We start from the raw sequence: 24,172 nt of genomic DNA on the forward strand, positions 1-24,172 counted from the left end.
GGATCATTTCCACGACAGACAGAAAAGACACTTGTGTCCCAGATCTCCATCCTGCCATCCTTCATCCCCGTCACTTCAGATGTAATAGGTAAAATCAATGGACTGACAAAATGTGCGTACGGGAGGGATAGAACAGGGGTCATTTAACTTTCATGACTCAAAAACAGAAATCTTGAACCAGGGGGCAGAATAACATTCTCTAAAATAAATAAAATTGGGATGCTGGATGGCAAACAGCCTCATAGAGCTCCAGGAATAGCAGGGACAGGTTGTTCTGTGCTGATGGTTACCGAACCAGTGTTTTTAACTCCCAGTGACATTGACTTCGCATTTTAATCAAGGTTAAGGCACTCTTCCCAGTCCTCAACACATTACCTCCCCAAGAAATCACTCTTAGTACTGTCGGGGTTTGGGTTTTTTAATCCTAGGTACCACAAATTGCTAAGTTGCACTTAGCAACTACCCAACCATATTATTTCCTTCTGGTCTAATGTAACTTTTCTGTTTTTTTGTTTTTTATAAAGGACTTTGGTTATTTTAAAAAATTATCCACCTTCTTAAATTAACCTTTTGTTTTTAACAATCAAGCAAGCTAGGAACAAGGTGGCAGTACTTTTGCCTAGCTTTTAAGAAACCAGGTGTAAAGTTTGTCTTCCACAACCATCATTTCAAATGGAAGCTGTTCTTTTGGAAGATACAAGGTCGTGGTGAGTGGGGTGGCAGGGCTGGGAAGATTCCTCCTGAGAGGTACGCCAGAAGTTCCGCCCCTGGACAAGGCTCACCTCGGAATGGAATCAATGGCCATCCCCTCGGGCCCCTCACTTCTTAGTCATTCCTTTGAGCAACAAATGATCACTAGGTAGGTACAAGGAAACCTGCACAAGTCTGGCGAGAGGCTCGCCTTCGGAGGCTTACAGTCTTGTGGAAGTCAAACTGATACACTAAATGGTTTCGTTAATTCATTCCAAAAGCAATTATGTCCTTCTCCAGTGGTCACTGAGCCTTTCCTACATGGGGCACCGAGACTCATCACCAGCACGAGAAGCAAGATCCTCGCATTCAAAGGCTTCCTCCCAGGGGAGTCGAACAAGATGCTCTCGGGGTGATACAGACCGACTGTGGGCGGTCTGCGGCAGGGTGGAGGGCGCCACGACCCCGCCCAAGGGCCACGAGAGTCATTCTCATCGCGGACAGGTGGTGCCCGCACCGAGAAGGGTGGCGGGTTGGCTACAGGGCTTCGCAGGGAGCACCAAGCAGAGTGGACGAAGCCGCCGCGACGAACCGCGCCTGCGCAGCACAGCCACAGCCAAGCCCGCGCCGCTAGCTCTGCGCCGGCGCGCTGCGCCCGCAGGGGGCGGGGCCTATTGCGCCGCGGGGCGGGGCCAGGTTGCGCCGGCGCGCTGCGCCCGCAGTGGGCGGGGCCCAGTTGCGCCGCGCGGCGCTGAGGCCTGGCCCGGCCGGGATAGGGCGCAGGGCCGCGCGTCGGGACGTCCTCGCGCCGGGCCCGACGGCGCCTGCGCGCTGCGCTGCCGCCGGGTGCGGGTGGGGCGGGGCAGTGTGCCTCGGTGCCTCATTGTCCCCCAGAGTCTTCCGGACAGGGCTCGGGCCGCCGGCACCATGAAGATCTGGACCTCAGAGCACGTCTTCGAGTAAGTCCGGGCGCGGGCGGGCGCAGAGGCCCCCGGGAGGGCCAAGCCGGGCCCGCGGGCGGGGCAAGGTCACGACCCCAGCCCCCTGGCCCCGCCCCGCCGCGCCGTCGGGGCCCCGGCCCGCGCCGTCGGGGCTCGAGGGCAGCGCTCCGGCGCAGCCGGCCTGTCCCGTGTCCGTCGGGGGCCCTGGGAGCACGGCCATGGGCCTGGGGCTGGAGGCGGAGCCCGCGACCGTGGCCCCACCGAGGCCCGCGAGTGGGAGGCGACGGCCAGGCCGCGGCCACTCGCCAGGCCCAGGCACCCTCACTGTCCTGCGCGTCCGCACCTGCGGCGGCCAGGCCTCCAGCCGCCGGCGCGCTCACCGCACACTGAGGAACCGCCCGCAGGAGCAACCGGGCGCCCTTTCCGCCGACTGACCTGCCTCTCCCGCCCGGCTGTGAAATGCCGCCTTGTCGTGGACATCGCGGTGATTTATAGTCCGTCCGCCCTCGTCCACTCATCTTGCTGCTGCCGCCACACCGTTTTCAGTATTGTAGCTTTGTAGTATTGTCTAATTTAGACATTTGAGTTTGCAAGTGTTTCTGAGGGCGATTTCTACAGAGGTCCACTCTCCGGTGGTGGATCAGACCTCTCCGAGGCCAGCTTACACAGAAAGAAAAGCTTGCTTTTCTCCCTGAAGTTTAGAACCCTCTCGGGCGGGGAGGACAGACAGACCCCGGTCTTTACATTGTAGTCCTCCCAGTGTTCTTTAATCTGGCAGTGACCTTCTCTAGTCACTCAGCACCAGGGTCCTTGCCCGTGTTGGAATGCTTCAGAAGTGCTTGGTACTGAGTCTGGCTTTTAGAACTCCCTTCTCCCTAACCTCCTCACCTCACCCCAACTCCTGTGTCCACTCCTGTCCTTTTTTTCAACATCTCCCTTATTTTTTCCCTATTAGTGTAAATGTTGAGTTAGGTCCAGTTGTTGGCCTTCCTGTCTTCCACTTCATCAGTAAGATCTTACTCTTTTTTCCTTTTGGTCACAGACCTCTTTAAGATTTGACGAGCGCTCTGGGATCTCCCTTCTAGAAGATAGGCATATTCAAATAAATGCTGTACATGTTCCAGGAGAAGGAGCCGCAGCTCTGGTGGTACCTCCTCTCCAGACAGTCCGAGCTGCTCCGTCAAGGTGCCAGCCCATGCACACTCATTTGTGGCACCCAGATCTGTACTTTGATCTCCAGCCTCTCAGGAAACGTCCCATTGTTATTTTCAGGTGCCTACCAGACACCTGAAATCACCACCCACTTGTCCACTGCCTCTTCAGACTCAGCATTCCTGAAGCCAAAATCATCATCTCCTCTCACAGATCTTATCGTTTTTATGGGTTCCATCCTCAGGATTGCTGTCACAACCATACCTAAGTTCTGTCTACCCATCCTTGATTTTCCAGCACTTCCTCCTGAGCCCTAGCTTACTATTGATGTTGAGTTGATGACTTCAACATATAAGAATACCTAACATGTGCTAGGCACTGCTCTTTGGACTGGTTACTTTGTAGTAAGTAAATCAAGATATTGCTGCTGCCTCAGTGGAATTAGGAATGTGCCCACCTCTTTTTTTTTTTTTTTTTTTTTTAATTTATTTATTTATTTTTTTTGGTGCAGGGGGTTGAACCAGTGATCCACATTTCCAGCCCTTTCTTGTTTTGTTTTATATTTTATATATATTATTTTCTGTTTTATTTGCTAAGTTGCTTAGGGACTCACTAAGTTGCTAGGGCTGGCCTCGAACTTGTGATCCTCCGACCTTAGCCTCCTGAGTCACGGGATTACAGGTGTGTGCCACCACACCCAACCCCACCTCATTTTATAGGTGAAGAAATTGAACAGTACTGTAAGCCACTGTTAGGTTCCCTTGACTCCACTTTGGTGCTCTATTTGAATGTCTTTTAGTGTTAGATCTTTTTCACATAATTATGTTTAATACAGTTAAAATAATTGTTGGAAGGTTGTTAATTGTAATATGCAACCTTTGTAATGTTTGAGCTACTGTGTTTCATAAAGCAATCTTAGTTCAAGCTATGTCAACATCGATGTTTTCAAGTTGACTTAAGAACACAGAGGTGGGCAAAATTACAAATGATGCATTACCACCCTGAAACCATGCAGTTATTAATTTTTTAGAGAGGGTAAGAGGAAGAGATAAGCACATGGAAGCCAGCTCACTATTAGTATATGACTGGATGGACAGGGAAAGTGTTCATCTGATTTTCATTTTAGATAGTTGCCTTGGTGATAATCAGAGTGCTTGGCCTATATCACTTCCAATTCTGAGACTGTTTGGATTTATGAAGCTGCTCCACTGATTGATTACTGAATAAGGCTGGAGATTAAAAACAAAATCAGTTTAATTTATACAATATTATAGAGAAAAGGAAGACATTAAAAATCATGTCACTGGTTGTCCAGGGTTCTGAGACATTAATGGAGTTGAGGTTTCCTGTCTGTTAACAAGATTTAGTTGTCAGTCTTGAGTTCTCTGAAGTTAATTTTTACCTGTTTTACTTTTAGAAAAATAAGTAATGTTGGGTGATTTATATCAGTCAAGTATGACTTGAAACATCATATCCAGATCTTTTTCCTTTAAATGAAAACAAAAGCACAGATAGATAGTGTGGAAGGGATTGGGATCACTCAAGCAGGTGGACCAGACCACCTGTTGACACAGGCTTTTCGTGAGAGGGACATCTAAAGCAGCTAATTCACAAAAGTTTGTAAAGAACTAATATATATCACATTTTGAATCACTCAAGCACATATGCCTTTTCAAGAAAATAAAGACTCTACAAGTTCTCAAATGATTTGGTATTGTTAACTACTTCAGTCCTAGGCAATAAGAACTGCCTATTATGTTAAGAGAGATTATTAGAAAATAGCCTATTGGGAGCCCTGAACTTTTTATTGTATTGAGCAACCCTTGCAAAACAGAAATCAGAATCACTTCTTTGAGGAAAATAATGGATATTGGCTGAAGAGGACACTTTTATATTAATGTAGAAAAATTTTTCATAATTAAATCAATAAATCTTTGAATCTTCTATAATTCCTATAAGCATTTACAGTGTCTAGAAGTTCTTGTATTCTTTATGACTTCATAGGATTGTGGTCAAACAAAAGAATAAATAGAATAAATAGTATTATGACTGGTTTTAGACAGGCATGGTGGTGCACACCTGTAATCCCAGCTCCTCAGGAGGCTTAGGCAGGACAATTGCAAGTTCAAGGCCAACCTGGGCCACTTTGCAAGACCCTGTTTCAAAATAAAAAATTATAAGAGCTGGGATGGAGCTCGATGGTAGAACACTCCTGGGTTCAATCCTCAGCACCACCAAAAGTTGGGGGGGGCGCAGATTTTGCTACTTGTTTCAGAACTTAATTTTTCAATAGATTTTTTTATGAATTAGTAGTGCTTCTTAGAAACAATTTTATGTGAAAGTGGATAATTGTAAATAGGAAAGATTGTTTAAGAAACTGTACTTTAATGCTGTGTAGATAATTGGATATTATAGCTATCAATTACATTATATAACCTGTGTTCTAGAAAAATGCCAAATTCTGTACACATTAAAAATGCAGATCAAGGGCTGGGGTTGTAATTCGATGGCTGAGCACTTGCCTAGCATGTGTAAGTCACTGGGTGTGATCCTCAGCACCACATAAAAATAAATAAAATAAAGGCATTGTGTCCATTAAAAAAAAAAAAAAGTGTAGATCAAGCTCCCAAAATCATCATTCAGTCACTGTTCAGAAACTAATTGTCCCTAGGTAAACGAATTAGGTTTCCATTATAAAGAATGATTTGATAAGTTATAAAAATTGCTTAATTCACATGCATATTTTTAAACATTTGATTTTGGGTTTGTGTTGGCAGCCACCCATGGGAAACTGTTACAACAGCTGCTATGCAGAAATACCCAAACCCTATGAACCCTAGTGTGGTTGGAGTTGATGTGCTGGACAGGCATGTAGATCCCTCTGGAAAGCTGCACAGCCACAGACTTCTCAGCACAGAGTGGGGACTGCCGTCCATCGTGAAGTCTGTAAGTATGCCCTTATTCCCCCAGAAGTGTGCCTGCAGTGCAGAAGTTTCCTAAAACACATTATAATTTCAAATAGGTTGTGGGAGCAGATTCTGAATATCATTTTTGCATCAGTTCAAATTGTATTATAATAAACTTGAGTTATGAGTGTATAATGAATTGGAAATATTATTACAGTCTTCACGAAGGCACCCGATAGAATCTTCTGAAGGGAACCAGCTAATGCTGTATAACCTAAAAGGAGTTTATTCTGTTGCTCCCACTTTTGCCAGCAACTTGAGACCAATAAAATTTAGGTGTGATGGTCTGTCATGACTGTTAGGTGACAGTCGCTGTGGTCGATAATAGGAGGTGCACATTAAGGGGAGTGTTCTAGTACTCAGCGTTGTCATGTTTGTGCCTCAGCCTGCACTCCTTCCCATGCATGGGAAACAGTTCTAGTCAGTTACAAATGAGCAGGCTTTAGTGATCCACTTTACCCAGCAGAAACTGGAATGCCATTCCGTCACAGCGTGATAAAACTGGTGTGGCAAGTGGAGCCAGGTTTCTGTAGAGGGTCTCCTCACAGAAGTCAGCCCTACTCAGGAATCTTAGGTACATACTTTTCAACAGGAATACATTCATCCCCTGTACACAAAGCACAGGATTAGGTGGCAGGGACACAGAAGTGAATAAGAACAGGGAGCAGGCCTAGGGTCAAGCACAGGGCTATTCCCTGGTGCTGCTGGGATCCTCCACCACAAGATGGCTGTTTTGTATCTGGAACCTGAAGCTGTGTGGCCTTTCCCGTGAACCACCCCAGGAGACACCGACCTGCTCCTGGGCTCTCCCTCTTCTAGATGCCGTGTGGCCCCAAATCTTCCAATTTCTGTGTTTCAGCATCAGCGCTTCACTGGCGCACCTTGGCAGTTTGGTGTCCTGCCTTAGATTGCACGCACTCTCAGGCTGGTTCCTGACTACCTGTGGGAGAGGTGTTTGGGTATGGCAGTCTTGTCTCATCCAGGATGTGTGAGTTTCTCTTACCCTCTAATAGGCCTTCTTTCTGACCTTTGTTTCCACCTGTTTTTTCAAAACAGATTTTGGGTTAAGCTATTGTAACACATTTATACAATCAAATAAAATATTGATACACTCAGTAAGAAATCCTTCCTCCTCTGATTACTAATTCTGAATGTTTTTCTTAGCTTATTGGTTCAGCAAGAACCAAAACATATGTGCAAGAACATTCTGTAGTTGATCCTGTAGAGAAAACAATGGAACTTAAATCTACTAATGTAAGTCTTGGCTCTCTCTTGCTTTAATTTGAACTGTTTGGCTTAATTTTTTGTCTTATAGTTGATACCAGCTGGGTGGGTGTGGAGTCAGTCTCTGGAGCTGCAGTCGGTCAGCACTGCTGAGCTTCTCAGCCTGGTTGCTCTAATGGTCCTTTTAGTACCTACCACCCAATAAAGTGAATTCAGGATCATGTGCATATTGTTATACTTTTCCTAATTTTTTTTAAATAAAAAGTAGACAGCAAAAGTGAAATTTAAGTTGTATTTACACAATAATATCAAAGTGGTTTATTTGTGGTTGACTTTTTGTTTTGTGTGTTTAGCTAGTAAGATTTTAGTTTATGTGTTAATTTTGGAAATTTTTTTAATCCTTGTTTCCAAAATGATTTGCTTTTTTTAAAAAAATATTTTTTAAAATTGTTGATGGACCTTTATTTAATTTATTTATATGTGGTACTAAGAATCAAACCCAGTGCCTCACACATTCTAGGCAAGTGCTCTACCGCTGATACAGCCCCAGCCCCATGATTTGCTTTTTATTCCCTTGTTCTATAGATTTCCTTTACAAATATGGTTTCAGTGGATGAGAGACTTATATACAAACCACATCCTCAAGACCCAGAAAAGTAAGTAAAAATATTTTGGCAAACATACTTTACAAGGAGTTTTGATTTTTTTTTATTAAACCTTTTTAAAAGAGGCAAGTTGGGTCATCTCACATTGTGTTTGTTTTGTGCCAGGACTATTTTGACGCAGGAAGCCATCATCTCTGTGCAGGGAGTCAGCCTTAGCAGTTACCTGGAAGGGCTGATGGCAAGCACGATATCTTCTAATGCTAGTAAAGTAAGTAGGCTGCTACATGATGGCTTGCTGTTCCTGGGTTTGTTTCTGGAAGATCTTAAGCTGAGGATGTTTGTCCTTGTAAGCTGACTCTCAGCCACTCTGCAGGGAGAAGCCAGACAGCATCAGGCATTTATTTGCCCAGGCTTTGTAGTCTAGCACATAGGGTTTACATGGCAAGCTTTGACCAGCCTTTCAACCTTGGGCAATCAAGTTAACTTTTCTGTGCCTTGGTTTCCCATCTGTGAAGTGGAGATTGCCCATTTTACAGGATTGGCATGAGGTAAATGAGATAACATGGAACATGTGTGACCCAATGCCCAGCACATAGAAGTGCTTAATGCTGTGTAGCTGTATGCGGTTCAAGTGCTGTCTCATAACCACTCTTTATCATCATCCCCTTTGTTGATCTTAGATATTTTTCTCCTAATCCCATATCTGTGAGATTATTTAACACTACATACATATATATGTGATTTAGATATGAGTTGAATTTTTTCCATCACCCCAAAGAACCAATTTTTGCCCCATCAAGAATTGCTCTCATAGAGAGCGCATGATTTAAAACAAGTAAATCTGGGGAAAGAGTCGACTAATGCACTGTTTTGTGCACATGTTTAATACAGTCGTACAGCACTTTCTCTGTGCCAGGCAGAGTGCTAGGCTGGCCTGGGGACAAGATAACATCAGGGAACAAAGCAAATGTGGTCCCTGCCCTCGTTTAGTTCACAGGAAAACAACACAAATTTCACAGCACACATTGAAGAAGGGGAGAGTAAGGACAGGCAGGAGGGTGTGTAGTGACGGATGTCTCTACCACGGCTGAGTGGCAGTGGGTTGTGGGGCAGGCCAGAAAGAGCACTGGGGTGGAAGAACTGTGTGTGCATAGGCCCTGACACAGGAGTCACAGCATGCTCCTTCCATTCCTCAAGGAACTGCGTAGAGCACCAAGCGGAAAGGAGTGAGGAGGGAGTCAAGGACCACATGCTTCAGGGCCTGGTACCCGATTTTAATCTAAAATTTAGACATGAATAAGGGTTTGGCCATGCCAATCATGAAATGAATAAGACATGCTGTCATTTAATTGTAGATTATTTTGAGAACATCTTTTGCATACAAAATAAAAATCAGTTTATGGATCAAGCCACTTGCTCAAGGCATTTGATATTGGGTAAATAATATTAGAAAAAAGAAAGCAAGGACAAAAACAATCTGTCCTCTTGGGGCTTAGTTATGCTCGTAACACTCCCTGTTACTTCCTGTTGTACAGACCTTTGCTTTCACTCAGTAACAATAAATGTATTGGATTTTTTTTTAAGGGCCGAGAAGCAATGGAATGGGTAATACATAAATTAAATGCTGAAATTGAAGAGTTGACAGCTTCAGCAAGAGGAAGCATTAGGACACCAATGGCGGCGGCGGCATTTGTAGAGAAATGATAAAAGTCGGTATAGAACATCAGGTCCCCAGGAATCTCCAAGCAGACAGTGTATTTATTTGTTATTTAAAAATTATAACTATATTTTAGTTAGAATTTTTTTTTTTAATAATCTGGAGTAAGGCTATGTGACTTGATCAAAACAAAAAGATACAGGGCTTCTAAAATCCAAGGGATCATCTGAGATTAGTGTTGCTTGAAATGACTAATTTCTAGGGTTCTAATATTTATGTGAAAATTTAGCAGTTTTTTTAAAAAGTACTTGGGAGAAATTGGCGTTGACATTGAGTCTCCTTAAAATAGAATTTTAACACTTTTCAGACATTGGAACTGTACCTGACTTTGGACCAACTCCAGAACCAAGCAAGCAGAGCCCCTACACACTCACCTTGCTAATACAGACTAGAACAGCCTGCGTGGGGGAACTGACTCTAAAAGGAGGAATTGTATAGTGTTGAAAGACATTAAATTGTATAAAATAACTTGCTCTGCTAAAAACCCACAGTGTTTTGATTTGGTACTTAAATGATATTTTTGGAGTGAAAATCATCACTAAGTCTAATATGTGACTTCAACATAAATAATATTTTATTGTATTAAAGAGTACTGTATTGATTTGCCAAAGTTTTGTAACTTAGTAAAGGTATTACCTTCCTTGGATTTGTACTTTATGATTTAGCATGCTGTAACGTGGGCTGGTGATGTTAACTAAAAAAATAAAGTCATTACCTGAGTTCTGCAGCACTCTTAACAGAACATTTACACTTAAACAGAACAGCTGTTCACATCTTTTAGCATTTCACATTTGCCTAACTTATAAATTGCCATGTGTCAAAATCATGGTTTTGTAATTGCTAAGGCATGATATGTCAGGTTATTTGAATATAATTACTTTTTGAGGTAATTGTGACCACAAAACATCTTTTTTACATGAAGAGCTGTACATCATTTGAAATTACTCAAATGATGTCTTGATGTGAAGCATAAATCCCAGGTACTTAATGTTTTTAATAATACGGTGCCACTGTGGGGGTGTGGGGGTGTTTGGAGAGGAAAAGAAAAATTGGGGGTGGGGATGGAGTGACTGGCCCAAACTAACCACTGAGTGAATTGCACTGCAGGTTTTATTAATGGACTATCCTTATTTTTGATGCCAGAGGGTAGCTGAGAGGTGAAAAATCCAGTAAATGTATTTTGTTTAATATTTTGTAGCAAGCAATTTTAATCACTAAATGATATCTTTGATACTTGAAGTTGTTGCATACAAAATATTTTTGTTAAAAGGTGATGAGCTCTTGCCTTTATTTTACAATGCTTAATGAGATCACCTTTTATAAAGAGACCAGTTAATATGTGTACATAAAACGACAGAAAAATACCAAACTTTCAAAAATTAGTGTTTTTCTATTTAAAATACTGTTTAGCTAAAGAATTCTTAGGATATTTGTAAAAGCAAGTTAAATCCGATAAGGTTTCTGATTATGTTTTTTTGTAACCGGAGATGGTTTTTACAACTGAAATAACATTTCAACTAAACAAAACACTGCAAATATTAATGTTTCACAAAAAGTGACTTGTATAATTTCTGTTATACTTGTTCTGGAAAAAAGGTGTAATATCATAATGAAAAACAATTTCTTAAATCTTTATCTTATCCTCGTTTGATTTTTTTAAAATTCTGATCTAATGATAAAATCTATTTTCATTTTCCAATACAGTTAGTTCCATCTCTTTAGATAGCTGATAATTTGTTGCTTTTGTTATAATATAAATACAATCACAGCCAGCAAATTCCCTGAAGAAGACTGAATTAAAGTATTGATGACTGCAACTCTTGGAACTATGGAGCATCTCATCCTGCTTAAAATGAAGCAAATTAAACACTCCTTGTTAATAAAAAATCTTTGGACTGTGCTGTTTTTCTTGATTATAGTGTTTTCCGTGATTGAAGGTGAAGAGCAACTCCTTTCCCTGGAGGCCCAAACAGCGCCCCGGAACTGGACGGTCTCTGCCTGGCTCTGCATGGCAGCCACGTCCTCGCGCCTCGGGCGGGGGCCCGGCGCGGCCTTGCTGTCCACCGCCCGCGGGGCACCTCAGGAGCCAATGGGCAGGCGTCGCTGGCCCGCCTGCCCGAGGATTGGCTCCAGGCGGCGGGGGGCCTCCGCGGTGGGGCTGCAGGGGCTTTGCGGGGGCGGGGCGATAGGTAGTGATTGGCAGGTCCGCGAGCCCCGCCCCTTCCGCTTCTCAGGCCTGACCTTCCTGCCGCCGGGCTGAGCTGCTACAGCCGCATCCTCGCGATTCGACCCGACGCGCCCGCTCTCGCGACATCATGGTGGCGTACTGGCGACAGGCTGGACTCAGGTAGGCCCGGGCCTCCGGAGGGGAGCGCGCGGGCCCGGTGCCAGAGTCGCGGCGGGAGGTGGCCCACACGTGCCGGGCCCTGCCCACCGGGCCTGGGGCCCCGGCGCCGCCGCCAAGATGGCGTCGCCATGGACAAGGGCGGCCGGCCTGCAGGGCCCCGGAGGACGCGAGACGCCGGGGGTCGACCCCTGCGCCAGCTGGGCGCCCTCGGGCCTCGGCGGCACGCACGGACAGCCCCGCGGGGTTGCGTGCCCTCTGGTATTCAGTTGCCCCTTGACCTCGGTGTCCTTGTGGAAAAGGGTGGAAGCCCCTCTGAGTCGTGCAGACCTCTGCAGAGGAGAGTGGTGGCCCGGGGGAGCCTAGGCGTGGACTGCCGGCCTGTGCAGTGGGAGCCTTGGCCCCCGTGTGACACGGGTCTCTCCACTCCAGGTGACACACCTTGCGAGTTGCCTAAGTGGAGTAGTGGTAACTTTACCAACTACTGAGTAGCCAGGTTCCCTGACTTGCTGAGGTCAAGCAAAGTGCAGTGGACTAGAAGAGCAGTGACAGGAACCATTTATTAAGCCACCTACTATGGGATCCAAGCTTTTTCCGCACTATTCCTCCTCCCAAACCCCTGCAGGGCAGGTATTATTATTCTTTTATTCTATTGTTTTTACAGGTGAATAAACAAGCTGACAAGGGCTGAGCAGACTGCAAGTCACCCAGTTAGTAGGAGTGGTAGCAGGCATTGGAAGTTCTGCCTCTGACACCCCAAAACAAGTTCTAAGACATGAGCAGTAGCTGCCACCACCCACTTCCTGTTTTCAAAAAAGTGTGAAAAGTGATCCAACATCTATTGGGAAAATAGGATGTTGATAGAAGTTCATCTGCCAAACAGGGAGCAGGTTTTTAGGTACTCTGCTAGATTGGATGGTGTTCTCTGAGGACTTTTCATAATTTAGAAACCTTGATTAGGAGATATTTTCATGGTAGGCTAGTGAGACACAGTCTAGTATTCTCAGGGAGGCCTTTAGATATGTATCAGAGAAAGAACTGTTTGGGTTCAAAGTAGTTTTTTGTGTCAATTATAAATAACTTACCTTGTAAGAATAATATAATTAAAGAAGTTTTGAGGAGAGAAATGGAAAAATCATTTGTGTTGTATCCTCCCTTAACATTTTGGTCTGGGTTTCTTTTTTGTTGTTGTTGTTTGTTTTCCTGTGATATGGAATTTTAAAATATATATATTTATATTCCCTTTACTGTAAATTAAAAGAAATTGTGATCACTGAACCAAAAATCAATTGATCCTTTGGCACATTTCTTTCTTTTTCTTTCCAGAGGTTCCTTTTGGAATTAGTTTTAAGTCCAATTCTGCAATAATGTATGACTAAACCAAAGTTAAAAGTATAGGAAAGAAACCAAAAACACAGTAACACAGCCTTCTGGCAGGATTATTGATAATTAACGTATCTTCTCTCCTTTTCTCCCAGCTACATCCGATACTCTCAGATCTGTGCAAAAGCAGTGAGGGATGCACTGAAGGCAGAATTCAAAGCAAATGCCGAGAAGACTGCTGGCAGTAGCATAAAAATTGTGAAAGTGAAAAAGGAATAATCAGTAAGTTATGGATTTATTTAGAAGAGTTGCATCTTAAATTTTTAGAGCCACATAAAATTCAAACTAATTCTAGTTGGGGCTTCTGTTCATTTTTTTAGTCAGCCATTTCAAAGTTAGTTATTGGGATAATAATTTAAAACATACAAGGTATAGAAGTCCTGTGACATGATAAAAGGATGTCCTTTTGGGCCCTGACAAGCAGAAGTAATTGGCACATTGATTTTCAGTTCATTTAGCAATGCTTAGGTAGAGAGCCATCTTATTTTAATTAAACCTGTTTCATTTGTCTGCACAAAATCAAATAATTTGGAGAATAAACTCCTCAGTTTTCTAATGGCTATTGGAGTTACATAACAGTTCAGGAGCATGAAAAATTACAGCTCTTTGCGTTTTTATTTCCCCCACATCTGCTAATGTCCTCACAAATCACCATTTCCTGAACACAAGGACTGTGCGTACAGCAAGGGTCCTGCTGTTTTGCCGAGCAGTAAAATCTGCAAGACCCTGCAGTGAATACTGTTTTGCTGAATTTATTATGCTTTCAGACTGTTTGGTTCATTTTAGTTCTGCAAAGACGTTGGTGATGTAAAGTTTCATTCTTATGCAATAAAAAGACAGTTCTGTAACGTTGATAAGTTCAGACTTTTGTACTCCAAACTACAAAAATGATTTGATCTCTCAGCTACTTTCTTGACATTGTTATTTCAAAGATAAGGCAAATTATCAGAGCGGGTTTTTCAGATTTAATTTTCTTGTTTTGCTTTTTAAAAAGCTGCAGACACACCATAGCACAGAAGTGTGGTAAATATTAACCCTTTGGCGGCTCCTGGATGTGAGCAGTTTTGCTTAGTAGAGCTGTCTCCCCTGAGCACTTTGCTTTCTCATTTTGAATTGATAGGCATTTAATTTCGAGTCTAGAGATACAGTGTTTTGAATTAAGCCCTTTTTTAGGGGCTGTCTAATCTCATAAATTCCTATGCATGAGACCTGACTCTATGTTGCATTTTGTGTCAACAACAAGCTGAGAACATCTCTTAGTCTCTGCAGTGGTGCTGCATCAGATGCTGCATCTGACTCCTGTGACTTTGCCATGTCCTTGGGGTCAGTAAGTTCTGTCCAGCTCCTGCACACAAAGCATGGGACCCTCTGCCTACATCTCAGCAGTGAGGACCCTCCCCATCAGCACAAGGGATAGTGACGGCTTTTAAAGGCAAAGTACTGTCTTTCTTCCTAGGCAAGTGTTAGATTTACTTACTGGGGAATGCCACATGGCGAGGCCCTGTGTGCTCAGTGCTGGCCAGGGATCCCACCTCCCAAGGGAGTTGAAGCCACAGTTACATTGAGGTTCACTGTAGGAAGTTCCTTTCTGGTATTCACCTTGGATGTTTAAGAAAACATACAGAACTGACTGGCAACTGTTGCATTTTCTTTTTTCCTCCTAGACCCTGACTAAAGTTCAAAATGCTACATGTTCAAGGTGAAGAAGTGTGAGCACATGTTATGGCAGATAAAAATCATCTTGCTTCATGAAAAAAAAGAAAATCCTGTCTTGTTCATAAAATGATGATGCCAATAAATTGATGGATGGTTCACTCTTACTATTGACTTTTGGTTTCTGTCAAACTTTATAGAAACTATCCACACAAATGTATGACTGTGACGACACGAAACAGGCTTCTGATGAGGGACGGGCATGTGCCATATTAGTGACCAAGAGGTAAAGAAAACGTTTTTTAAATATCTCAAAATAAAAGTTCTGTTTTTCATGACATCAATTGGTGATTGAAATTAGACATTGCCATTACAACTCTATTGTCCCTAATCTTTGAATTGCAGAGTCATATCGGAATAGTGGCTCCGTTGTCAAGCAGGGGCTTCATCCTTTTGTCTAGACAGAAGTATCTCTAAGTGCCTCTTAGCCAGCAATCGAAATGAAAATAATTACTGAAAGCATACATTAAAGGAACAAACACTAAATTGTAGCACTCATTTATTTATTGTGCACTTAAAAACCTATACAGGACTGTTAATGTTAGAATTTAATCACAAAATGCACTTCATATTGTTTTATAAATGAATCTATATTCTAGTAGCATTTCTCATAGGAAATGAGGCAAAGCTGTTCAATATCTGCTTATTGAAATCCGATGGCCAAGCTAAAATTAAAATCAGATTCTTGACTACAGGTTTGAGGTCTAATGTGCACCAGTTTTGTGGTGTTCAGTCATTCATTCACTCAGTGTTTTGGAAGAATTGTTGCAAGTGTTTGGTTTTTATCTTTCTATGAAACTTGGAAACACTTGTCTAAGTTCACACCATTGCAAAATTAATTACACATTTTTATTTTTTGGAGACTGGAGAAATAAATTGGAACAGGAAGTTTTGGAACACTTCTAGGACTAGTTCTCACCACGGCATTTAAGCTGGTGATAATTTATTAGGTCTGAGGACAAGATGATGAAAATGTCTTTGCTTTCAGCTTCTACTACCTACTACCCTCGACACTTGACCTATACACTTTATTGAGTTCTCACCACAGCATGCAAGAAGGAGCAGTGGATGAGTGGAAGGGGGTGTGCAGCAGGGGAGAGGCCCCAGAGTCTGCCAAGGCCTGTCTTCCTGCTCTTAGGAAGTTGAAGCATCTCCCTTCAGTGTCGGGGTCCCCAGGGCTGAGGTAGCAGGAAGAATCTTCCTTTACAGAGGCTAGGAATAAAGGAGTCACAGGCTGTCGCCCGTTTTAATACCAGGAAGATAGAGTAACTAGTAGGCAAAGGCAAAATTATTTCAAACCAAGTGATTAAAGATCAGTCATTTATCAAGGAAGCAAAGGGGATGGATTAGAAGTGAGACTGAGGGACAGAGCTTGTGATTTGGAGAGAATGTAAGGAACTGAATAAAAGACAACATTTACTGTCCAAAAAGATTTTTTGAGGCTCTTTCTGATTTAAAAAAAAAAAAAAAAAAAAAAAAAAACTGAACCAAGTATTATGAGGAAATGAACTTCCCAGACACAACACTGCAACGTAGTTGCAGGCAGAGTGCACCCAAATGATGTAGGGGCCCCCGTCAGCCTGATCTGTGGGTAGTTCACAGACCAGCGGGGTGATGTCAAAGGGAGTCAGTGGGTTAAACTCTTCCTTCTTGTAGTGGCCTGTGGTATAACGTGAAGGAATTGGACAAGCTCTTAAATTCTATAATTCTGCTATTTCAGTCTCCAAGAAACCAATGTCACCGTAGCAACTGTAACTGCTGAAGGAATGAGCTCTTCAAAATTGGGAGGGATAAATTTCTCTCATTTCTAGTTTGTTGTTGTTTTAATCTATTTGTATCACACACAGGAGTGGGATGGTGAGATGCATTTTGAAATATTTTTAACTACTCAGATTAATCAGTCTGGGTGGTTAGGCTCTAAGAAAAGGAATTTATTTCATTTGAAATAAAGCAATTTATCCATTTAAAATTGAGTTTCTTTGTACTTTAATGATTACTATTGAGCAAACAAAAAGTCTTTACAATGATGTAAATCAACAGAACTTTTTTTAAAAAAATCTTAAGACCATATCTTTCCTTGCATCTATTTAATTGCCTTTTTAGATTTGAGAAAGAAAGTACCAGAGGAAATGTGTGTGTGAATTCTCCCATAATCTCAGGCTCCAAGTCTTTTCAGCATCTGAGGAGGTTATAAACTTAAAGAGTGTATATATGCAGTTACTTACTAAATCTAGTGCTTCTCAAACCACACACAAGTAGAAAGTGTTTAAACCATTTTTTTTTTTTTTTTTTTTTGTAAATAGAAGACTTGTGAGGGATGCCAATGGCCAGGCCTAATTTTCTCTTGGTATGTATTTTAGTTATTTCCTCGAGATGCACACAGTAAAGAGTGACATTTCCCAGAATAAGCAACTTGTCCATCCACCTGCTCCTTTATTATTGCCAATAACAAAACCAAATCAGGAGATGGGAACCCAGTTGCCGGCAAGCAAATATTTCCTACAGTCAGTGTCAGAGCATTTTCCTGTCACCAGTTATGCATGGTCCCATAGAAGAGCTCATGGTGATTCTAGAAGGCCATTAAGACCTTCACGGTATGGAAGGGACAGCAGTGCTGGGTGTCAGAAATAGGTAAACCACAACTAAGAAGTTATGGATGATTTGATTATGCTCTTGTGTATTTGGTCCTATTGTCATGTGAGCAGATTAAAATCGTGTAATGGTTAAAGCTGTGTCATCGTGCAAACACGTATGGCAACTTCTGGAAATTAATTTGAACTGTAAAAGTTCCCTAATGAGATGATGTCCTCCGTAACGGAGAACACTGCTGCCATTTCTGCTTAATTCCTGCATTTGAGCAGTTGCCAAGTGTGCAGTGTGCCCATTCGAAGAGTAGAGGAGCTTATGGCATTTCCGGGGCTGGGGGAGAAGGGTCATTACCAAATGAAACTGGAAAGTATGTTTCCAAACTGCTTATGAAGGGAAAGCCAAAGATAATGATTAGTGAATTCCTTAAATCTAATACTGGTAAGAAACTTAAAATGCATGTGTGCGTGTATTGAAAGCTAGTTGTTTGGAAATCAAGATCAGAGGATCAGCAAGCTTTAGTTTTGTTTCTCACTCTTTCTTGTTTTTCTGTTTAGCCAGAGACAACTACAGCTATTTCCTTTTTCCCTTTCCAGTTCATGGGTTGAGTTCTATGCAAGGGCTATGCAGTATACTAGTGGACACTGGCACTTTCCTGGGCCTATAGATCCCACATGCTAGCGGTCACCTGCCTCTTTCAGAGGTTGGTGATAAGGAAAGTAGGATTCCAGGCAGTGTTAGTGAGGAAAACAGAGGCCAAGGTGAGTCTTGGCTGCCCCAGGATGCCGGGACCTGTCAGTGCTGCTAGAAAGTTAAGAGTGAACTGCACCAGATCCTGCAAACCCACACGTGTAGTCTGGATGCCCAGCACAGGGCTGGGCATGTAGTCAAGATGATACACTTTAAAACAAAGGAGGCACTTTATGGTGTATTCACTTTGCTGTTTAGAGAGAGAGAGAGAGAGAGAGAGAGAGAGACAGAGACAGAGACAGAGACAGAGAGAGAGAGAATTGACTGTCAAACCACTCAGTGCATAACTGGTCAGAGACCCTAGTACCCACAGCCACTCCCCCACCCCAGAGCCCTTCCGCGACTGGGCTGCAGGGTGAGGCGGGCAGCTGTGGAGTGCTGCAGGAGAGGCACGCATCTTTGGCGGAATTTCTGTGAGTGACTTCCCCTGCAGCCTCTCCTGGCTAAGGTTCCTGATCCAGTGCTTCCATTTCTGCCTGTTCCAGGACCTCTTCACTTTCTTCCAGAATGACTTTGGCATCTTGAAATTGTTGGTATTCGGACACCAAATCATGCACGTTGCTTTCGGCTTCCCCAAACTCGTTGATGTCCATCCCTTCGCTAGTGTACCAATGCACAAAAGCTCTCCTTTTGAACATGGCTGAGAAGTGCTCAGAGGCCCTGCTGAAGAGCTCTTGAATGGCCGTGTTGTTGCCTATGAAGGTGGCCGCCATGTTCAGTCCTCGGGGAGGGATGTCACAGACAGCCACCTTGACGTTGTTGGGAATCCACTCCACAAAACAGCTGCTGTTCCTCGTCTGCACGGAGAGCAGGTGCTGGTCCACTTCCTTCGTGGACATCTTCCCCCGGAAGATGCAGGCCACCGTCAGGTAGCGGCCGCGGCGCGGGTCGCAGGCCGCCATGGTGTTACGGGCGTCGAACATCTGCTGGGTGAGCTCGGCCACCGAGAGGGCCCGGTACTGCAGGCTGCCCTGCGCGGTCAGCGGCGCGAAGCCAGGCATGAAGAAGTGCAGGCGCGGGAAGGGCACCATGTTCACGGCCAGCTTGCGCAGGTCGGCGTTGAGCTGGCCCGGGAAGCGCAGGGAGGTGGTGATGCCGCTCATGGTCAGGGACACCAGGTGGTTGAGGTCGCCGTAGGTGGGCGTGGTCAGCTTGAGGGTGCGGAAGCAGATGTCGTAGAGCGCCTCGTTGTCGATGCAGAAGCAGGCGTCGGCGTGCTCGATCAGCTGGTGCACCGACAGCACGGCGTTGTAGGGCTCCACCACCGTGTCCGACACCTTCGGGGACGGCAGGACGCTGAAGGCGTTCAGGATGCGGTCCGGGAACTCCTCGCGGATCTTGCTCATGAGCAGCGTGCCCATGCCCGAGCCCGTGCCCCCGCCCAAGGAGTGGACCACCTGGAAGCCCTGCAGGCAGTCGCAGCTCTCGCTCTCGTGCCGCACCACGTCCATGACGCTCTCAATCAGCTCGGCTCCCTCGGTGTAGTGGCCCTTTGCCCAGTTGTTGCCGGCCCCAGAGTTCCCTGGCAAGAGGAAGGGGGCGGGATGTGTGAAAAGGGCACCGCGGGAGGCATCCTCGCCTCCGCCCGGGACTCTTCTAGAAAGACCTACCGTGCACAAAGCTGTCGGGTTGAAAGAGGGCTCCTAATCTGCTGGATCGGATGCTGTCCATCGTCCCAGGTTCCAGGTCCACCAGGATTGCTCGGGGCACATACTTCTTACCTATGTGGACAAACAGGAAAATGTCAGCAAACCGATGTTTTCCTAAGAGTTACTATCTCATCAAGATGGAACTGCGTGATCCTGGCCCAAAAAACAAGGGTGTTCTAGAAAGGGGTTTCCGGGAGTTGAGGATTTGAACACCTTTGGTAGTCTCTGTCATCTCCTTTACCCCAACAACAATCACACACATCTATAAAATACCTGACCAAAAAAAAAAAAAAATTCTCATCATGGCTTGCTCTCTTTGTGCATTGCTCTTTCCAGTCCGGGGTGATCGTACCTATCACTTACAAACATTTTTGTGAATTTTTGTTTGTAAATTTTCCTTTTTAGGAAGGGAGCTGCTTAATCTGCTTGTGGTCTGGGTGACTTCCTCTCCAGGCCTCCCTCTTGAACAGGGGTGGGGACCCCACTCTGGAGACTCTGCTGCTTGCCTGTCTGCCTGCTCCAGGCCCGGCAACACTCATTTGATGCCTGGATCCCGCAGGCCTTTGCTCTTTCTCTGCTGCTTCCTGCTTGTTGGGCCACCACTAACCCCGGTGCCACCAGCCCTACCGTAGGCTTCATTGTAGTACACGTTGATTCTTTCCAGCTGCAAAGCAGATGCCCCAAGGTCACTCCCAGCACAGTCAATCCCATGTTCCTCGCCAATCACCTCCCAGAACTGAAAGAAGGAGCAGGGTTAAGTCAGTGCAGACAGGAGTCCATTAAGGCCCAGAGGGCACCAGAAAGAGGTGGAGCTTTGGGGCTTGTTTTCCTTGGTCAACCTGACCCTCTCATTCTTCTTGTCCCAATCCATAAATGACCAGGGCATAGCTTGCTTTTTGCCTGTACTAAGTATGAGTGTGAAGATTGAATTTTATACCTGCTGGAACTCCTACTGTAAAATGTCAAACACATAAAATAAAATACTAAATTGGATTTTTCTCCTATTAAATTCATGCTGTTGCTGGGCATGGTGGCCACATCTGTAATCCCAGAGGTTCTGGAGGCTGAGGCAGGAGGACAACACGTTCAAAGCCAACCTCACAACCTAGCAAGACCCTGTCTCAAAATAAAAAATGTAAAGAACTGGGATGTGACTCAGTGGTTAAGTGCTGCTGGGTTCAATCCCCATCACCAAAAGCAAATAAATCAATAAATCCAGGCTGCTGTACACACCAAAGCTGTCATGTGAGAATTTTGCATCAGACAACATATCTCTATTTTCACCTTGCAGTGCTCTGAGTTAGTCGAGTGTAGTTTCCAGTAGAGGAAAATGAACTGAATTCTGATCAGATTTCACAATAATATCTCATTTCACTTTAGAGATTTCTTTTCATGAAGTTTTCCCAAAAGTGCATAACCAGGACCTGTGCATAATTTTAAGTAACATGCATTTTTGATGATCAAGCATGCACATAATTCAAAATTATGCCTTAGCTGTTCTCTTGCAGCTTGGCACATCCTGCACTTCCAACCACACATACAGTGTTCCTCGATGTAGCTACGTACCCAGTCCTCAGTATGAAAGCCATTCCTCGATGGCCCCTTTTGATCACCTGGACAAGCATGTATTAAAGTGCCATGAAAACATACTCATTTATGTCAGGACCTCCTCAAGGGTGTTTTCCCAACTGTTTGTAAATGACACCTTGACTCCAGTGATCTTAAAATAAGCTAAAAATAAAAATAAAATAGTCTCTATTTTATAGTAAATTATGGCATTGTCCTGGGAGTGAAAGAGTAATTAAACTGAAGTTTTGAGACACCACAATTAAATGTGTCTTAAAGTCCTTATGGCCCCAAGTAATAAGTCACTGTTGGGCTCTAACCACTGGAAGCACCACCCAGACCGAGAGCGTACCCTCTCTCCACCGTACACTTCCTCTCCAGCGCCGCCCTTCACATTATCTTGCGATATCAGAGCAAGGGGCTCCCCCACCACTTCTGTGTTAGCTATGAATTTCTTGTCACCGTGGCGTGCAGGGACAGTGACTAGTTTTCCAGCTGTAACGTCTCTGTCCTCAGTTTAAAAGACCTGCACTTACAGACCTTAATTCATAGCAACCTTTCTCAAAAGAGCCAAGAGGTGGGGACAACCCCCGTCAGTCCACAAATGAACAGATGGTCAAAATTGGTAAAGCCCGAGGACATCAACGCTGCATGAGGGAAGCCAGTAGCGGAAGGACAAATGCTGTGGTTCCATTTAAGGGAGAGTGGTCAGATTCATAGCGGCAGAAGTAACCCGTGTCTCCCAGAGCCTTGGAGGGAGAGGGGAGCCAGGAGTTAGTGTCTAATAGGACAGAGTTTCCATTTTATAAGATGAAAAACGTTTTGGAGATTGAATACACACTAACATGAAGATACTTAACACTGTGGAACTGGCCCAGAAATGGTTTTCTTAACTGTTTTCTTTGTGGAATGTGTATTTATCACACCTAAAACCTTTTAACCCTCTTCCTTTTTGAGATTGCATAGTATTCCATGATACAGATAGACCACATTTTGTATATCCATTCCTCCATCAGTGAACATTAGGATTGTTCCTGCCTTTTGGCTATTGTGAGGAAAACTGCTCCGTAAAACGTAAAGCCTCTGAATGTAGGTGTTTTAAAAATCTCATTTTTAATGCAATTCATTCTAGTAAGAGTAATTTTCTTTTTGGACTACTGGGGGTTGAACATAAGGTCTCACACATGCTAGACTAGCCCTCTACCACGGAGCTACACTCCAGTCCTTCTCTGCTTTCTTTTGAGACAGAGTCTTGCTAAGCTGCCAAGGCTGTCCTCAAACTTTCAATCCTGCTTCAGCCTCCTGAGTTGCTGGGATTACAGGTGTGCATCCCAAGCCTGGTAGAAGTAATTTTGAAAAAGCAAAGAGAACAAATTATCTGGGTATTATAGAGTCCACTTGTTTATACCACAATTAGGATTGGAGATCTTGAGCTCAAGCACCTTTTTGTTTCAGCCAAATGAATCATATACTTTGCAGAGAAATGTAAGCAGAAGGAGCAGAGGAGAAAAAAACTCATATCTCAGAGGATGTACTTTAATTATTTCTGCCACTATATGCAAAAACTTTATTTAGAGTTTACCTCTTTAATTTTCTATTGCATGCTAAATAAAACAATTTTTCTTTATGGCATGGACATGGGAGGGGAGGGAAAAGACACTGTAGTGATAAGGTATAAAACATTCCCCAACAAACTTCAAAAACCTCTTTTGAGACAAATATCACTGTTTTTAAATATAAAAAGTTTATTTCTAAGATGATAAAAGTCAAATGGTGGTGGCCATGCCTGTAATCCCAATGACTCAAGAGGCTGAGGCAGGAGGATTCCAAATTGAGGCCAGTCTCAGCAACTTAGCAAGACCCTCAGTAACCCTGTCTCAAACAAAATTGTGGGGAACTGGGATGTCACTCAGTGGGTTTTGTCCCCAGTACCAAAAGAAAAAATAAATAAATAAGATGGTTGACGTGTATTGCATACATGGAACTATGGACAAAATTGACATTAGTTAAACTAACCCTCTCAGTCTTTAGTAGTTTCTATGTCTCTGTAACTGAAGACTTTGTTTAATAAACCAAGTGCTCAGCAAGTGATACCATCTGTGAGGCCACCGCCTTCCCGGCCAGCTGGGAAACCTACAGGCCTGGGGCGCCTGTTAGCCATCAACCTGTACCTACCTTGGCTCCAATCTGGTTGCCACACTGGCCGATCTGAATGTGCACGATTTCCCGCATCCTTGCCTTAAGCCCAGGGGTCAGCTCCTCTTGGGATGCTCAGACTCCAGGAGAGCCACCGTTCACCAGCAAGAGCCCGCTGCAACTCTGGTCATCGCAAGAATGAGACCAGCTTTCCAGGCCACCCTCCCAGTTGGCCCAGGGGTGTGTCTAGTCCACAGCTCAGCCCCAGCCCTTCCCTGCTCTCTGCCTATCACCCTTCTGGACGGGGTGCCCTTGCTTTCCTGGCAGAATGCTGCCCAGTCATTTCCTGCAGCACGGGTGCAGGACCAGGGGCCACCTCTGCATGTGCCTGAGCCCTGCCTCACGGACCTCACCCTGGTGGCCCCTGGGCTTTGGCACCAGCTCCGATGCCTGTGTGTGATGACCAAGCCATGGTTCCCAGCTTGCTGAGGTGGCTGGGACACCTGCACAGGGTTTTGCCTGTCCAAGTTGTCACTGGCCTGAACTCAACACTCAACGTTGTCCTTGGCCGCAATTCCCAGGGAGTGCTTTGAAAGCCCCTTGTGGTATGCGGTGATGGCGGAGGGAGCGTGGAGGGGTGGTTTTTATTTTTAAGTTGTAAACTTTATTGTTAATGGGAAATATAATTAGCACTTATAGTAGTAAAATGATGATGAACTTGACCACAGTTGTGAGGGTGACCCATGGATC

General features: G+C 44.3%; 3 protein-coding genes across 6 annotated transcripts; 2 read left to right on the forward strand and 1 right to left on the reverse strand.

The window, feature by feature from the left end:
- The first annotated feature begins 1,447 nt into the window (after positions 1-1,447).
- Positions 1,448-11,182, forward strand: Prelid3b (PRELI domain containing 3B). Of its 4 annotated transcripts, XM_047541913.1 has the most exons (7): positions 1,750-2,125; positions 5,561-5,729; positions 6,914-7,003; positions 7,559-7,629; positions 7,744-7,846; positions 9,163-9,287; positions 9,603-11,182. In XM_047541913.1, the coding sequence occupies exons 1-6, from the start codon at positions 2,091-2,093 to the stop codon at positions 9,280-9,282; spliced, it is 588 nt and encodes a 195-aa protein (XP_047397869.1). In that variant the 5' UTR covers positions 1,750-2,090; the 3' UTR covers positions 9,283-9,287; positions 9,603-11,182. The 4 variants fall into 4 exon arrangements, with proteins under 4 accessions (XP_047397870.1, XP_047397869.1, XP_047397871.1 ...); XM_047541914.1 differs by lacking the exon at positions 1,750-2,125 and adding an exon at positions 1,448-1,649 and having other exon boundaries at positions 9,163-11,182; XM_047541915.1 differs by having other exon boundaries at positions 1,754-2,176; positions 9,163-11,182.
- Positions 11,183-11,485: 303 nt separating this feature from the next.
- Atp5f1e (ATP synthase F1 subunit epsilon) lies at positions 11,486-14,842 on the forward strand. Its single transcript, XM_047542461.1, has 3 exons — positions 11,486-11,642; positions 13,118-13,244; positions 14,687-14,842. Exons 1-2 carry the CDS (start codon positions 11,611-11,613, stop codon positions 13,239-13,241), a joined length of 156 nt encoding a protein of 51 aa, XP_047398417.1. The 5' UTR covers positions 11,486-11,610; the 3' UTR covers positions 13,242-13,244; positions 14,687-14,842.
- A 1,970-nt stretch (positions 14,843-16,812) lies between these two features.
- Positions 16,813-23,598, reverse strand: Tubb1 (tubulin beta 1 class VI). Its single transcript, XM_047542460.1, has 4 exons — positions 23,462-23,598; positions 20,348-20,456; positions 19,682-19,792; positions 16,813-19,593 (listed from the first exon to the last, which is right to left on the reverse strand). Exons 1-4 carry the CDS (start codon positions 23,516-23,518, stop codon positions 18,515-18,517), a joined length of 1,356 nt encoding a protein of 451 aa, XP_047398416.1. The 5' UTR covers positions 23,519-23,598; the 3' UTR covers positions 16,813-18,514.
- Between the last annotated feature and the right edge of the window lie 574 nt (positions 23,599-24,172).

This window comes from Sciurus carolinensis, chromosome 2 (genome assembly GCF_902686445.1).
Source record: "Sciurus carolinensis chromosome 2, mSciCar1.2, whole genome shotgun sequence".
NCBI lineage: Eukaryota > Metazoa > Chordata > Mammalia > Rodentia > Sciuridae > Sciurus > Sciurus carolinensis.

Coding starts and splice junctions, on each gene's coding strand:
- Atp5f1e (XM_047542461.1), top strand. CDS start 11,611: ATGGTGGCGTACTGGCGACAGGCTGGACTCAG. Junction 11,643..13,117: donor TGGCGACAGGCTGGACTCAG/GTAGGCCCGGGC, acceptor CTTTTCTCCCAG/CTACATCCGATACTCTCAGA.
- Prelid3b (XM_047541913.1), top strand. CDS start 2,091: ATGCCGCCTTGTCGTGGACATCGCGGTGATTTATA. Junction 2,126..5,560: donor GGACATCGCGGTGATTTATA/GTCCGTCCGCCC, acceptor TTGTGTTGGCAG/CCACCCATGGGAAACTGTTA. Junction 7,630..7,743: donor CATCCTCAAGACCCAGAAAA/GTAAGTAAAAAT, acceptor GTTTTGTGCCAG/GACTATTTTGACGCAGGAAG.
- Tubb1 (XM_047542460.1), bottom strand. CDS start 23,518: ATGCGGGAAATCGTGCACATTCAGATCGGCCAGTGTGGCAACCAGATT. Junction 20,457..23,461: donor GCAACCAGATTGGAGCCAAG/GTAGGTACAGGT, acceptor TCCTTCTTTCAG/TTCTGGGAGGTGATTGGCGA. Junction 19,594..19,681: donor ACCCGACAGCTTTGTGCACG/GTAGGTCTTTCT, acceptor TCCTCTTGCCAG/GGAACTCTGGGGCCGGCAAC.